Here is a 16401-nt window from a genome sequence, read left to right as displayed (position 1 = left end):
AAAGTACATGCTGTGTCGTCAAGAAAGGACATATTGAACACCGACGTCTTGGTCAAAACGTCACCATCGACAGACGTAATTTTGAGGTAGTCAAGGATTTCGTCTACCTAGGCTCCGCTGTAAACACAGAAAACAACACCAGCACTGAGATCAAACGAAGAATAACTCTTGCTAACCGCTGTGTCTTTGGTCTAAGAAAGCAATTGAGTGGTAAAATCGTCTCTCTCGAGGGGCTTAAGTATTGCTTTATAAGACCCTTATCATCCCCGTCCTTCTATACGGTGGACTATGACAAAATCGGATGAATGCAGCTTGGGTCGCTTCGAGAGAAAAGTTCTTCGTGTGATCTACGGTCCCATACGCATCGAAGGGGAGTGGAGGAGAAGATAGAACGACGAGCTGTATGGGCTGTACAACGACGTAGACTTAGACAGAAGGGTCACGTAAAGCGGATGGAAACCAATGCTCCAGTCCAGAAAGTCTTTAAATCTACATTCACAGGACAGCTCAGTAGAGGAAGACCGAGTTCAAGTGGAAGATGACCTCACCCAACTGGAGACATCTAACTAGGGACCGAGCAAGATATAGAAGTTTGTTGGTTGAGGCCCTAGTTCACACAGGACTGTAGCGCCACCTTAAGTAAATAAGTAAGTAAGTAATTCCTACCCTTATTGACACAAGATTCTGGTTCTATCACAATCTCAATGGCAATGGAACGTTTTCAATTTCTAAATATACAAATTTTCTGTTTTTAGCGATTGAGAATGAATGATCTTCAAATATAAAATAATTTAGATAATTTGTAAAAGCATATTTATCTATATTAACTTCTTTTGATTAGTATATTATCAAACCACCTTAAGAGAAAACTATGATGTGCAATGCACATTAAGCAATCTTTTTAACATTTCTTAATTTTTTTCGAATACTAATATTTCTTGGATAATAAGAATTGTCAATTAAAATTCATGTTTGTTTAGTATTTTGAGTCAAATTGTATATTTTAAGATTCAGTTTAAATTCAAATTAAATCTAGTACATACGATTATTGCAACGGAAAAATTGCGTTTCTCTTAAGCGGGTTACTCCATCAAACAACAAAATATAATTAATTACAAAACTAACTTACAAAGCAACAACTTTTCCTTAAATGAATATAAGATATGCTTTTGGTATTTGTTAGTATTCTTTAAATTAATTTACGTTATAAAATCTTTAAGAAGAAGTCTTCTGCAACTTTGAACTTGAAATCAATAACTCTATAATTGTGTTCCCTTTTAACCAACCCAACTCAACCGGAATGACAAATCATTACTTTAAGAAAGTTCATTATACCATACATTTTTCGAGTATGAGTAGTTAGTTAAGGTTCAGGGTTTGCTAAGCTTCAGGGTTACGAGAGTTATCTAAATAAAATCGAAAAAAAACTAAACTAACCGGAAAGGGAGTTTTTCGCAATTTAAATTTAAAGATATTTTCCGGAAAATAATTTTTATAAACTCTTTTTTTTTTTTCTAAAGTGAAAAGGGAGAGGGTATAAATAGATATAAGATATTTTTCAGCAAGGACTTTTTATTCATTTATTTTTTTAGAAGCTACAATTTTTTTCTCTTACCAACTTAATATGACGTTAGTCAATCAAGATGTTTTTCTCGTATCCTTAAGCCATCAGAGGGATACCAAAGTTTTTTCTTTAAAGGACAAAACTCTTCCATGTTCCATAAAGGGGATGTAATGTGCTTACAAAGAAGGAGTGAACAAGTAAAAAATATGACAAAAATATTATACGCCAACATACCCTTAGCTACAGGTATACAACAAGAAGTATAGTAGATATAATAAAACCTGGAAAAAGCGAAAACTCTGCGAGGAACATAAAACACGAATGGGTATAAAAAGCTTATCCATGTTTATGTATAGAAGAATATCTACAGAGTGCGGATTGTGAAATTCACGTGAGCCAGCTTCAAGAAATATCTATAAGGATCCTATAAGAACTTTATCACACACTATACACTACACCTTTAACATATATACCTACGACGACGTATACATATATATTTATGTACGTTGTTATACATGAATCCCGTCATTTTGCAGTCATTTCTTCTTGTTATGCACATGTCCTTGTTCCATTTGAATGCTGGCACAGTTTCTATGGTTTTCTTTGTTTTATTCATTTAGTTGTTTTCTTTTTTTTTCTTTAACTTTTCGTTCTCGTTATTTTGGCAGTCCATACGGTTTTTGTTTTTATATTCAAAGGCTACCTGCCTTTAGTTGTTAAGGACTTCATGTAGAGGGCTGGGATTAGACATTTTTGATTAGAAGCTAACTCAAGCTGAAGAGGTATGAAATTTGAGCCTCTTAAAAAGAACTTGAAAAGAATTTTGAAGTTTGTTTTATAGGTAGGTGTGCTCATATTTTGACTATGAATGGAAAGAGTCAGAATGTATAATTCAAATGGAATTTAACTTTCCATTGATTAAAGAGATGAACTCAAAGAAGAAAAACAGAGGGATTGATTTTAGTTCGACTTTTTTTTGCAGATTAAAGTTTAACGTATTGCAAGAGTTTGTAATATTTTCATACTTCTTTCAGTCTGATTATGAAAAAAAGGAAGGTCTGTAAGATTAGTAAGAATAAGATTAAAAAGCAAATGGGTAACAAAAAGGGGAATAATCTGATCTCGTTTGCTTTAAGGTTGTACATGCTTGAAGACTTAGAAGATTAATTTGCTCTTTAAAATACTAACAGCCATATTTTTGTCTTCTTCAAAAGGGATTTCGATTTTGTAGCTGTGTACATCTTGTTTTTAGATGTCAACTAAATAATACTATGAATAATGTTAATAGTCAAAATATCAAAATAATCAAATGTGGCTTTTTTATGATAATTTGAACATCGCTTTTAACATTTGACAATAAGTCAACTAAAAATCATACTTGAACATACAAGTTTTCAAGCTTTATTTTTGTCGAAAATTTGGGTTATAATTTTTGAACTTATAGATCAACAATAAAATAGCTTAACTTAACTTTTTTCTACGAGAAAGCATTTAGAATTAACAACGGTTTTAAAAAGTGTCAAATTTCGGAAGTATCAATTCTTCGAATATTGTGCCTAAGCAATTGTACTAAATGACTTATTATTGTTTCTCTATAAGCAAATAATTTGTGTGAATATTTATTTCTTAAAAAATCTGTATAGCAAAAAATATATAAGTAGACCCATATTTCGTTTTAAGAAAAATAAAAAAAAAATGTTGATGGTGATAATGGTCAATTTTTCTGAGGAAATATTAAGCACGGTATACTCAGGCCTATTTGAACTTTTTTTTTCAATTTAGCTCATTTAACATTAACATTATAGACTTAGAATTAATTGTAGTATCAAACAGTTTTAATTGGTCGAAACAACGATATCAAGAACCGAACATCAATTTTTACCAAATTTGCGTACTTAAAGATAAAAGCAGTATACAGCCAATATCTCAAATTTTTAAAAACATATTTAAGTCGAAAATCATATTTTACCAACTTTGAGTAATGTTTTGTTTTTAGGTTTTTATTTTTTTTTAGGAAAACAGTCAATTCGATTTTTCTCAAAATTTTACCAGATGTTAAAAACGTTATTTTTCGTTGCACAAAATTGTTTTGGGGATAAAATCATTTTGTATTCGACAAATTTCCGAGGTGACAAATTTGTTTTTCAGTTTTTTTGATTTATAAAAAAACCGTTAAATGGATTTTTTCAAAAAATATACTTCTTTGATATCACGTTACAATATATTATATAAAATTTAATTCAAGTCTCCAGCGTTTTTGCTTCGTAAGATATTAAGGGTTAATCAAAATATTCACCTTTTTTTAAACTGCTATGGTAAAAACAACCGCCAACGCAATTTTCTTGAGAGGCCTTTCTGCATCTTTTTGCGTTATTATCTGTATAACAATATTTATTTGAAGTCGATATTTCTTCTTGCGCTTGAGCTATGGACAACGCAAATAACGTCGCGAACGTACGAACATACGTACACACGCACGAACAGGAGCTTTTATTTCAACTCTAGGGACTTTTAAACGTCGAGCGATATCAACATTTTAAATTTGACATATCGGACCCATTACAATTACTTCCTATGGGAAGTTAATAATCTATATATATACAAATCAATGCCACTTTTCGTTGTAATATTATAACTTAACAATGCCTTCACTGATTTGCCTTATTTTGGTCTTGAAATATTTGTGAAAGTCCAGGAAAGCTTTGTACGTAGAGAAAATTAAAAAAAAGTCTTGAAAAAGGTGTACAATCAACATCTTTCTATACTCCCATACACACAAAATTTTTACTAATTCTTAAAGAAATCCCGATTTGTTGATAACCTTGGAAATGTATAACGAAGCTTTAGTTCAGTTCTTATGATTTACGTTTATTTGTACAATCGCATATAACCAAATTGACACAATCATGCAAGCCGTTTCAAATAATACAGGTAGATTATATTTCTTGGATGCACCTGGTGCTACAGGCAAAACTTTCGTTGTATTATTTAATTTAGCGACTATTCGATCGGAACACAAAACTGAATTGGCATTTGCATCTTCAGGAATTGCTGCTACATGTTTAGAAGGTGGTTGTACCGCACACTCTGCTATGGCAAAACTTCTGCAATTAAAATCAATTATTTTATTTGCAGTACCCGTGGCATGATGGTTATTGCGTTGGACAGTCATGCAAGGGGTCTTGGGTTCAATCCCTGCCTGTGCCACCTCTTGCGAGGAATTGACAAATCCTTCAAGAGTAATTCTTGTCATGAAAAAGTGCTTTCTCAAACTAGCCGTTCGGATTCCGCCTAAAATTGTAGGTCCCTTCCATTCCTGACAACAGTACTCGCACACAGGAATGGTTGAGTGTTGTAAGTCACTAGGCACTAGTTCACAACGGACTGTTGCGCCACCCCATTTGAATAAAAAATCAATAGAAGGATTTAATCGAATAATGCAAGATTTACGCGGTAGTCAACAACTGTTTTGGTGGTGTTCTGATATTGCTGTCAGACGACTTTCGTCAAACATTGCCTGTCATTCCTCGATCAACTCCTACACATGAAATAAAGGCCTGTTTGAAGTCATCAGTTATTTGGAGGTTAGGGTATAGTGGTTGTCCAAGATGGAAACCGACACACTTAGGCCAGCTTAATGGCCCATTGTGATACCACATGAATCTTGAGGCTTCCTCCTAAGCTCAATGGAACCAGCTTGCGTCTCTTACGAAACGTAAGAGGCTGATTATAACGATAAGATTTAGATCGTTTAGAGCGTTAAAAAAGAATTCTCCTAGGTTATTCTTGCGTTTTCGAGCCAGAGCAGGGCATGTGCAGAGAAGATGAGGAACCGTTTCTTCCTCTTCCTTGCCCATACAGCTTCTGCATAAGTCATTTGAGAATACGCCTAGTCTCGTAGCGTGCTTTCCTATTAGACAGTGTCTGGTTATGACACCTATTATCGAGCTTCTTTGGGATCTGTTTAGAGAAAGCAAGCACCTTGAACGTTATAAATCCAGTGTTGGCCAGATGTTTTTTGTGACTTGACACGTGGTGATGTTGTATCACCTGGTGCCTGACCTCCTCACAGAGACTTGCATTAGCAACAGTTTACAAGTAGCGATTGGTATGCCAGTACTTGCCAAACGTGGTAGGATGGGCTGTACTGTACCGTTCCTGTGAGTTCATATGCCTTACAGTTTTCTAGAATGTCTCTATGGCGTGGCACCCAGCAAAGGTGAATATTAAACTATTGTGCCATCTCCATTAGAGATGATCGACAGTTATGGACTATTATAGAGTTTGTAGATTCATTCTTTTGTTTTTGACCCATTTGTGTAAAAATGGATTGACACATCCTCCAAGAATGTCATATCTTCCCAAAAAGATCTGGTTATTTGAAGATATGTACGAAAATTGACTCTGAACATTAATATGCGTATTCACGTACATAATGATGTAACAGACCGTGAGTTATTATAACAATTCTTAGAAATTGGTGATGGCAAAATACCAATTGATAGTACCAACGGATTTATCACTTTATCCAATTCACCGAAAAATGTTTGTACAATTGTGCAATCTATAGATGAAATGATTAAAAGTGTTTTTCCGAATATTTTTCAGAATTACAGAAATCAAGATTGGTTGAGAGAACACACCATTTTAGCACCAAACAACATTCATATCAATGCCACTAATTTTCAAATTCAATCGAAACTGCCAGGTGTGGTATAATACCGCATTGCTGGAATCTGATAATTGGTTCTTTTATTATTTTATTGCTTAACATTAATCCACCAAAACTGTGTAATGGCACCAGACTGGTATTGAAAAAGTTATTGCCAAATTTGATTGAAGCTACAATCTCAACTGGTAAATCAAAAGGAGAAGTGTGTTTGATACCAAGTATCCCTCTGATTCCAACTGATATGCCATTTGAATTCTAAAGATTACAGTATCCTGTAGTTTATCATTTGCGGTGTTCATAAATAAGGCCCAAGGGCAAACACTTCACGTTTGTGGAGTCAATTTGGAAGAATCATGTTTATGACATGGCCAACTATGTTGCCTGTTCCAGAGTTTATTAATTCATGCTCAAAATGGAAAAACTAAAAATATTGTTTATCCAACTGTTTTAGACAAACCCATATAGCCCACCATAGTAAGAGTACCTAATCCTTTTTTGGTGTTTTGACCTGATTCGATTAACACGAATATTCCTTAAAATCTTATAAGTTCACAACGAAAATGTTGAACAATATGCAGTCACAGTTAAGAAGACTAAAACATTTCTGGATGCAGCTTTTCGGATAACAATAATGCTAATCAATTGATATATGACCCTAACAATGATATTATCTGAGGTTATCACGGACATGAACAATTTTTGTAGGGGAGAAGAAGCTTCAACCCTAATCGTGTTATCCATTTAACTTATATAGATTTCCCTCGTTTTAAATTTGGCTTTTTGTTGCGAGACATAGTGGGACGATTTCCGTGATTTAAAATGATCCCCTTATCCAAGGGACTGTAAAAATGCTAAAATGAAGCTAACAAAAAGGCAAGAGCATTATTAATTTTTTTTTACAACATCTTGATCATAGATTTTTGTTATCGTTGTCGTTGGAACAATCTACAATTCCGTATCTCACATAAAATTTTTAACATTTTTAATATGTTATATAAGTTATTTGAATGAACTATTATGAAAATGCATTAGTTAATTTCTGAACTATATAAAATAAATCCATCAATCAACATTTTATTCGCATCATCATCCTTTTATCCACGACGTTGACAGTGATTTCCTTTCGTGCCCTATGAACTGTCATTTAATTTGTGAGACATTAGTTTTGGTTCAATAAAATCAGAAGACCTTTGAAAAAATATTATAACAACTCAAAAAATGTGTAATTAATTAAAAAATAAATAAGGAAAGAAATTAACAAAGGGCATATGTGATTTTGAAGGTATTTGTATGTGGAATATTTGTAAAATCATGCAATTTATATTTTATATATAAACATAATATAGAAACAGTTATTTAAACAAACCCAATTAACACCCACTCTATCCACTCCAGAAACTTTGCAAATAAGAAAGGCTGTTCCACCTAACTGGACGGTCGTGTTGTGTGCCATCATCTAAAAAGTATAAATAAATAAATAATTACATACATATATTTATTTCAATGTTAAAATTAAATATAATAAGTAAAAATATATTTAAAGTTAAAGCATAAAGAGGCTTTTTAAGTGAATGATAAATATTAATAGAAAACTTTAATTGATAGGTACCTTTGAAAACCTTTAATGAGTTTAAAAAGAAAAATAAGGTTTAGACACGTTTAATATATCCACGTTAAAAGTAAAATTGTTTGATAAATTTAATTACATTTTCAATGGAATTTTAACTTAAACGTCAATGTTCTATAAAATCACAGTAAATGGATGAAAGGATTGTCGAAAATTTAAAAAAAAAATATTTTAAGCTGAAATGACGTTTAAGTAATTAAAATAAGTAAATTGGTAAAAGAGAATCAGACTTTTAAAAAAAAATTAAGAACTTTTGTAACTAAAGTTTAGCTAGCAAGTGCTTTTGAGCTGAACCACAGTATTCCCTGAAATTTTGAGTGATTTCAAAATGAAGGTACCCGTAAAACTTTCATCTAAGTTTATATGTGAATTTAACTTTATTAAATATCATAACGCAACAATTTTCAGGCGAATTCGCTGTATATCAAAAAAATATCTCCATACAATAATATCTTCGTACACACTATTGTTACACTTTATTTCATTTAAAATGCAAAATTTAATAGAAATTCTTTGACTATTCAATTCTTCCATGGTTTAAAGAGCTCATAAAAACACGTCAAACCTTAGCTATCACAGACAAGTAAACAGTGAAAATCCGATCCGCGAATTTAAAAAATTCCGGGTACTTTTTGAACACACCTCGTATTCCTAATTTAAAAGTAATTTTCTAGTAACATCCTCTATTAAATAATTTATCAGTTAATAAGCTATTGCTTACTTTGCTGTACTAATGCTATACTCTTAGTATTAACGCTGAAAACACCATTTGAGCTTTAGCTTTAGAAGAAATATCACCTAAATTAATTTGTATGTCTCATCTCATTCTTAAGATTTCTATAATTTTTTGGAAATGTTTTATTTTCTTGCACATGTTAGATCTTTGACGTTGGAGGGCTAACAAAGTGGCTTTAAGTTAATCTGTATTAAATAAAATACAAAACTGATGTTCTTAAAAAACTCATTAAAATTGAATTTTAGTTTTCACTGAAATCAAATGAAATCACAACTTTATGTTAAAATTAATTAAATTAACATAAAAATTCATTATAAATAACTTGAATGTAATTTGAGTTCTCAAAATTCAAAAGTAATACATTTTTGAGAAAACTGAACTCTAATTGAAATTATTTCAATTCTATTTATTCTAGAATCAAAATGGAAATATTATTTTTCGATTGGAAGACATGCTTCGATATTTTTTTTAAGAAATCAAACATTTTTTCATAAATATTTTTTGAAAGAAAATTATACTTTTAGCTTAAATTTTTTTCAAGTAAAATTATTTAAATTTATGTTTAAATTTTTTTAAATATCCACATCCAAATAATCGAAATAATTTAATCAATATGCAACTTACATAAGTGGAAATAAGTAAGTGAGTGTTTGAAGCGAGTCTAACTTTTGTAGGCTCTTGCAAAAAGACGAAGTTTTAAGTGTTTTAGTTTCAATCTAAAGTTAATAACACATTGTAAACCCTTTTTTAATTATAACTGAGGGTGAGTCTGTTAAAATTCAATCAAAAGTCATCAAATTATAGGCAAAAACTACAATTGTTAACTATATATAAGCAAACTATGCAATGGACGCCACCTCGTATAACCAATTCTTCAAATAACTCAATTTTACTGAGCAAAACATCGAAGAGAGATCTATCTAAAACTTCACCCGAAAACTTCCCGCCACGTAAAATTACTGACAAAACCAGAAATATAATGTTGTCTGTAGGTTCAATGTCAGTCATGGATCTAAAAATCGTTGTGAACGACATTATGGCTTCGTTGCTTGATGATGATAATTAAAAGATATTCCCAACAAAGCAGATATGGCAAAGATCGGGGCTGATATAAACACTCTTCAACAGCACAATCTCTCACTTCAAAATCAGCTTGTTAAAATGGAATCCCTCTGTGCCTCTCTCGAGCGACAAGTTAAGTTTCTATCAAGAAAGTCAAATGAAAAGAACGTCGCTTTCCATTTTCCAACTGAACCGGGTGTGTCTGCCGAGGATAAGGCGAAATCACTTTGTATGGATTTACTTAAATGCAATAACCAAGGAATTATATCTTCATCGTGATCTATTCGATCCAGAAACACAAACATCTAGAACGTTATTGTGGAACTTCAAAACAAAGATGATGTCGGGAGAATCCTCCAATCAGCTACGGCTTTAAAAAACACCTGTATATCACTACATAGAGATTATCCCGTCGCGGCAAGAGAAAGGAGACGAAAGCTTTTAAAAATAAAACATCAAGTTTTGACAAAGAACACAAATGCTAAAATATTTATTAGAGGAGACATGATGAAAATTTATGATAAAACATTTTATTTCGAAATGTGCCAGACGTTAGGACTAACATTATTGAACGGAAGAAACAACCATCGATTACGGTCTCGTCCGAGAGAAATGGTTACAATATGTAGAGGACTTAAAGGTACAAGAACTGATTTAATCAGAGCACCTTTCATTGACCGTCAAATGTGTTCTCTCCGAAATTCCGACCGCCAGTGAAACTAACATGAACCTCTTGCCGAAGCTTTGTTGGAAGAATGCTTATCTTAACAGATACAAAGACAACCTCAATGCCTTATTAGACCCCATCAACATCAATTAGCTCAACTCAAATCTTGGAGCAGATATACTAATGAATTGCATATCGGAGGCAGCTCATCCCTTTCAATCAACAATAAGAAAGAATTGGAAAAATTCCTGGTTCGACGCGGACTGCGAAAAGGCTAGGAAAAAATCATTCGGATTTCTGAGACTCTTGAGAACCCCTTATTTAGACTTTGCGAAAAAGATGTATCAGGAAGCAAATAAAGCATATAAAAGGATATGTAAGGAAAATCAACACAACTACACTCAACAGTTTATACGAAAATTATCAGAGGTTAGGGACAGCAGGTCCTTTTGGAGTCTCGCCCGATCCCTAAACGAAGTCCCTTTTGAAATAAAAATGAATGTTTTAGCTGATCACTTCGAAAATCTTCTAAACTCAAGGACAAATCCAAACGCCATGTTATACGCTACCCCTTACATAGAAACGAAAGTCTGGACCAAAATTTTTCTACGCAAGAAGTCATCGAGGTAATACATAGATGCATATGAATTTGTCATAAACGCCACCGAAAACTTTTTTAAAAACTAACGACTGCTTTAAACTATATATTTAACGACGGTATCATTCCCGAAAGCTTCCGCAAAACCATCATTTTCCCTTTATTCAAAAAAGGTGACGTAAATGACCCTAGTAACTATCGAGGTATATCGTTTATCAACACCATAACAAAAATCTTTGTTGCTTTGCTTTTAAACCTCTCAACATCTTGACCGACTTTTGAACTGGACAGGCTTCAGGAAAGAATACACTACTGTTGATCATACTTTCACCCTAACCTGCATTGCTAGATCCTATCTAGACAAAGCGGCTTTTGATTGAATCGATAGAGACGCCCTTTTTTACAAGCTTAGCTGCCTTGGAATCTCCCATAAAATGTTGAGAGTACTAAGACGGCTCTATGAAAACAATATGACAGCGATATGGAACGGTAACGAAGGAATTAAATCATGTGAAACGAACTGTTTAGGAAGTCCATTATAAGATGCCATGCCAAGCGTTCCTCTTCATGATAGGTTGAATTCAAATATATATTCAAAGGTTGAATACGGTTCAATGCCATTTCTTGAGTTTCTTCAAAGATAACCGACTAAGAAGCTAAGAACGATTAATTTATAAGCGATCCTTTAGTTGCCTTGTTTTAAAAATATAGTGTTCCGTTGTCAAAATTAAATTTTCATCTGTTTTGAAATCTCTAGTGAGTGATCAAAAGAAACTCGCCATTGGAAGCAACTTTGTGTAACTAATTAGAAGTGAACCAATTAAAAGATACTTAAAATCCTTAAGTTTCGGAATATGATTTGGTCTTGTATTAGACTAAAAAGACTTGCCATGTAGCTACGCTAGCTCCTCAAACAAGTGTCCTTCGACTCATTTCACCCTACCTTTTGTCTATAGAAATAATATTCAACAGATAAATCAAGAACATAAATCACCCCTATACATAACAATTGAGATACAAACACTTGATGTCAAAAGTACCTTCTTTTGTATAGATAAAAAAGAAAAAGTATTTTCCTTTATCTCATGAAAATGCAAAAAAAAAACATACCTAATCAAAGAGATTGAACAAAAGCAGTAACTAACAGTAGGATATGTATACTATATATACACCTATATAGGAAATCCTGACGATTTTGATGACACGTGGATGATGGACTGTGACAGACTTTATATGTAGCCTTACACTTAGGATATACTATACAAAGTCAAGTCATATGCCATTGAAAAAGTATTCTACTTGATACATCAGGAGAGTTCTTATTCTTATTTAGAAAACACTTACCTCGCTATCTTCAAACATCGGACTGTCACTCGAGTCAAGATTATTGTTATCTAATTTGGAGTCTGGATTGACACCGCCAGCCATCCATAGTTTCTTCCAGTCGCTATCGGTGAGTATTGATTTTTGATCTGAAATAAAACAAAAATCGTTGTTGGTTGAATCAAGTTGAAAAGACATTTTTTTTTGTTTTATTCAGATTGATAGGGTTTTTAAATAAAAGTCGACAAAAGTTGTACTCTGAGGAAATTTTCAGGATACAACAATAGTTTTCAATTCTTATTTTTACAAATTGTAATTAGCCTTAGAGAATCTTCGAAACAAAAATTTGAGAAAATTGTTACAACAGATAGGGCCTCACCCAACAAACTTCTCCATCTAACTCGGTCCCTAGCTAGATGTCTTCAGTTTCGCGCTCCCAGTTGGGTGAGGTCACCTTTCACTTGTGCGCGCCACCTGATCCGCGGTATTCCTCTACTGCGCTGTCCTGTGGGTGTGGATTCGAAGACTTTCCGGGCCGGAGTATTGGTTTCCATGCGCTCTACGTGACCCAGTCATCTTATTCGTTATATTTTTACCCTTCTGGCTAAGTCTGCGTCGCTGTACAGCCCGTACAGCTCGTCGTCCCATCTTGTCCTCCACTCCCCTTCGATGCATACGGGACCGTAGATCACACGAAGAACTTTTCTCTCGAACCAACCCAAGGTGCTTTCATCCGCTTTTGTCATAGTCCATGCCACTGCACCGTATAGCAGGACGGGGATGATAAAGGTCTTATATAGCACCACTTTAGTCCCTCGAGAGAGGGCTTTACCACTCAATTGCTTTCTTAGTCCAAAGAAACAGCGGTTAGCAAGAGTTATTTTGCGTTTGATCTCAGCGCTGGTGTTGTTTTCTGCGTTTACAGCGGAGCCTAGGTAGACGAAGTCCTTGACTACCTCAAAGTTACGTCTGTCGATGGTGAAATTTTGACCAAGACGTCGGTGTTGTATGTCCTTTCTTGACGACATCATGTACTTTGTTTTGCCCTCATTAACCGTTCAACCCATTTTTGCCGCCTCTACCTCACAAAAGCCCCATTGACATCACGCTGAGTTCCTCCGATTATGTCAATGTCATCAGCATAATATGTTAGTAATTGGACAGACTTCTGAAAGGTAGTGCCTCTAGTGTTGACGTGTGAGCTCTGTACTATTCTTTTAAGCATGATGTTAAAAAAATCGCATGACAACGTGTTCTTGGGTTTTTTCCAGGAGTAATGTGAATATTTGATCCACTGTGGATTTTCCTGGTCTAAAACCACACTGATAAGGACCAATCAGGTTGTTGGCGATGGGCTTTAGACGTTCACAAATTACGGCAGAGAAGATATTATAAGCGATATTAAGTAGATTGATTCCACTATAGTTGGTGCAGTTTAGAGGGTCTCCTTTTTTCAGGATCGGGCAAACAATGCTGAGGTTCCATTCATCGGGCATGCTTTCTTCCGACCATATCTTACAGATAAGTTGGCGCATGCTCCTAACCAACTTATCTAAAGCTGCTTTAAAGAGCTCGGCATTTAAGCCATCCGCTGAAGTGGCTTTGTTAGATTTCAGCTTAGATATGGCAACCTTAACTTCGTCTAAGTCGGGAGGACGGCATTGTTATCTTTCGTCGTCTATGTTGAATGGATCATCATTCTGCCTGACAGCGGAATTCAGTTCGTCGTCGCAGTAATACAGTTTGCAGAAGTGATCCTTCCATATCCTCAGCATTGACTGCTGTTCCACTATGATGTTTCCACTTTCGTCTTTGCAGCCTTCGATTCTAGGTTTATGTACCTGTCAATTTCGTCTCTCCGTCATAAAAGTTTTGAACTTTATTCCTGCTTTATACCTCTCAACATCTTCGACCGGACATTTCTCATGCCCTCTCTTTTTCCTTCTGAGAAGTCGGTGTTCCTCTTGCCTCTTCTGCTCATAGATCTCTTGTCCTTTTATGCAGCGCCACTTAGCATGCCTGTTGTTTGGCTGTATTTGCCTGCAGATATTCCTAATCAAACCAGGAGTTGCTTGTTAGTGGCTGTTTGAAACCCAGCACATCCAAGGCGGCTTCTCTGATTGCATCTTGGCAATGTTGCCACTGGTTTTCGATACATTGTGTTGGCGGCAGAGAACTTCTAGAGTGGTTACTTGTAACTCGGTCAGAAAAGGATTTGGCGATCTCTTGTGATTGTATCCGTTCGAAGTTGTGCCTCCCTGGTTTGCCTTGGGTCTGGAAACCTGAAGTGCTTCATTGGCTACAACGAGGTAGTAGTCCGAGTCGATGTTAGCTCCTCGACATCCATTATGCTGGAAGCGTGTCTGGCGTCGATCGCAATATGGTCAATCTGGTTGACGGTAGATCGATCTGGAGAATTCCAAGTTCCTTTGTGGATGTTGAGGTGTGGAAAACGCGTACTGGTTACCAGCAAAATCTTTGAGCCTGAATCCGTTGTCGGAAGTGTTGTAGTGCAGGCTGTGTTTTCCCGATTATTTCACCAAAGATGTCTTTCCTTCCTAGCTTGGCATTGTCTAAGAGCTCGAAGAACATATCTTTGGTGTTATCATCTTTCTCTTCGGTGTTACGTGCGCGCATATCAGGCTAATTTTGTTCAATTTAGCCTTGATGCGGATGGTCATGTGGTGCTCGTTGATGCACCTACAGCTTAAGACTTATTGCCTAAGCCTGGCTCCAATGACAAAGCCGCTTCCAAATAGGCGCTGGTGGCTTTCGTGGTAGAAGTCTATTATCTATTTCTCTGATTAAACATTTACAATAAAGGGTTTATCAATTTTTTGAAGCCTTTACCTCTTTTAAGGCAACCCTAATACAATAAGCTGCACTTGAGAAAAATATGTAACAGAAGGTTACGATCTTTCTATAATAAAATAAGGTCTACGCTAATGTTCCAATATTCAAGACCTTAACAATTAAATTTGTATAGTTACCAAGTTCATACAGTCCGCAAATTTGATTGTTTAATCATAATAAATTAAATGTTGAAGTTAATGGAGTTTTTTATTCTCTATATTGAAATAATCATCCATCGATATTTTTTGAAATTAAAATCTTTATTTTAATATCAGAATGAAACCTCTTATTGGAAAGTTCTTTTTATACATTTCTTGCAACAAATTAAATCTTACACCTGAACTGATAAATTAAATAATTTCATTGTTGGGATGGATTTTTGACTCCTGTGAATACTTACGTTGAATTTTATGGACATAATCTCCTATTCAACACTATCGTTCCATTTTTATTTATAATTCAAAATAATTACAACAAAATCCGTATGATCCAGGGACAACAGAAACTAAACAACAACAACCCTTCATATAATGCACTCATTCATTCACTTCACCCCTTGCACTTTATAGAAACAAGGATATACTCGTCCTGATGGCAAACTAAAACAATGTGAATTTAAATAACGTTGACCCCAAAACACACTTATTCAAACCGTTATTCTGTTTCTGTTCCCAGAAACTATATACGAGTACTACTTCACTTACGAGAAAACTTCTCGCGCAATCTTTTCCTCGCTTTTGTTTAGACAAAAATATTATTATATATGTATGAACGAGGATATTATGGCCCTGGACGGTTTAAAGTTAAAATGGGGCAGGATTATGGAGGGCATATATCTGGGGATGGGTATAAAGATGGTTGAAACTAGAGCTATAAGTTTGTATATAAGAATAATTGAAATAAGTTTTCAAATTGCTTATGAAAATTTTCCCGACACTACATAAGAGTCTACGACTAAGGATAAACACGCGGGTGGTGGGATGAATTCCAATTCTTTTGAACGTGAGTTTTCTGCAGTCCATAAGACTCTTCTCCTCCCCACCAAGATTACCCCTCTATGCCATATAATGAGAGATGGGTATTCTCTTAAACCTACTGCCCCCCAGCTATGTATTGCATATCTACTATTTATCGTGTTGCCCTTTTGTATTGTTTGTGGAAATTCTTCCTTTTCGGGGGCAAAACTGATGAACAGAAAAAAAAGTTGTTAAAATAAAGCAAAATTTCAGCAGCAACGTCAAACGTCCTTCTCACAATACAAAGAACCTTTTATATTATAGAATGGCAGTGGAATTTTGA

General features: G+C 34.6%; 1 protein-coding gene across 4 annotated transcripts in view; it reads right to left on the bottom strand.

Moving 5' to 3' along the window:
• The window catches only part of LOC129950117 (zwei Ig domain protein zig-8), a 425570-nt gene that overhangs the window by 65160 nt on the left and 344009 nt on the right, over nt 1–16401 (bottom strand). For 3 of the 4 annotated variants that reach the window (XM_056061944.1, XM_056061943.1, XM_056061942.1), the window contains 2 exons: nt 12271–12398; nt 7603–7692 (listed from right to left, as the gene is read on the bottom strand). In XM_056061944.1, coding sequence (XP_055917919.1) covers nt 7603–7692; nt 12271–12398 — 218 coding nt within the window. The remainder of the gene's footprint in view (nt 1–7602; nt 7693–12270; nt 12399–16401) is intronic. The other variant, XM_056061945.1, reaches the window with a different exon arrangement.

The sequence above is a fragment of the Eupeodes corollae genome, chromosome 3, assembly GCF_945859685.1.
Source record: "Eupeodes corollae chromosome 3, idEupCoro1.1, whole genome shotgun sequence".
NCBI classification, from domain to species: Eukaryota; Metazoa; Arthropoda; class Insecta; order Diptera; family Syrphidae; genus Eupeodes; species Eupeodes corollae.
The sequence above is the reverse complement of the archived record's forward strand: the minus strand, read 5'-3'. Positions and strand labels throughout refer to the sequence as shown.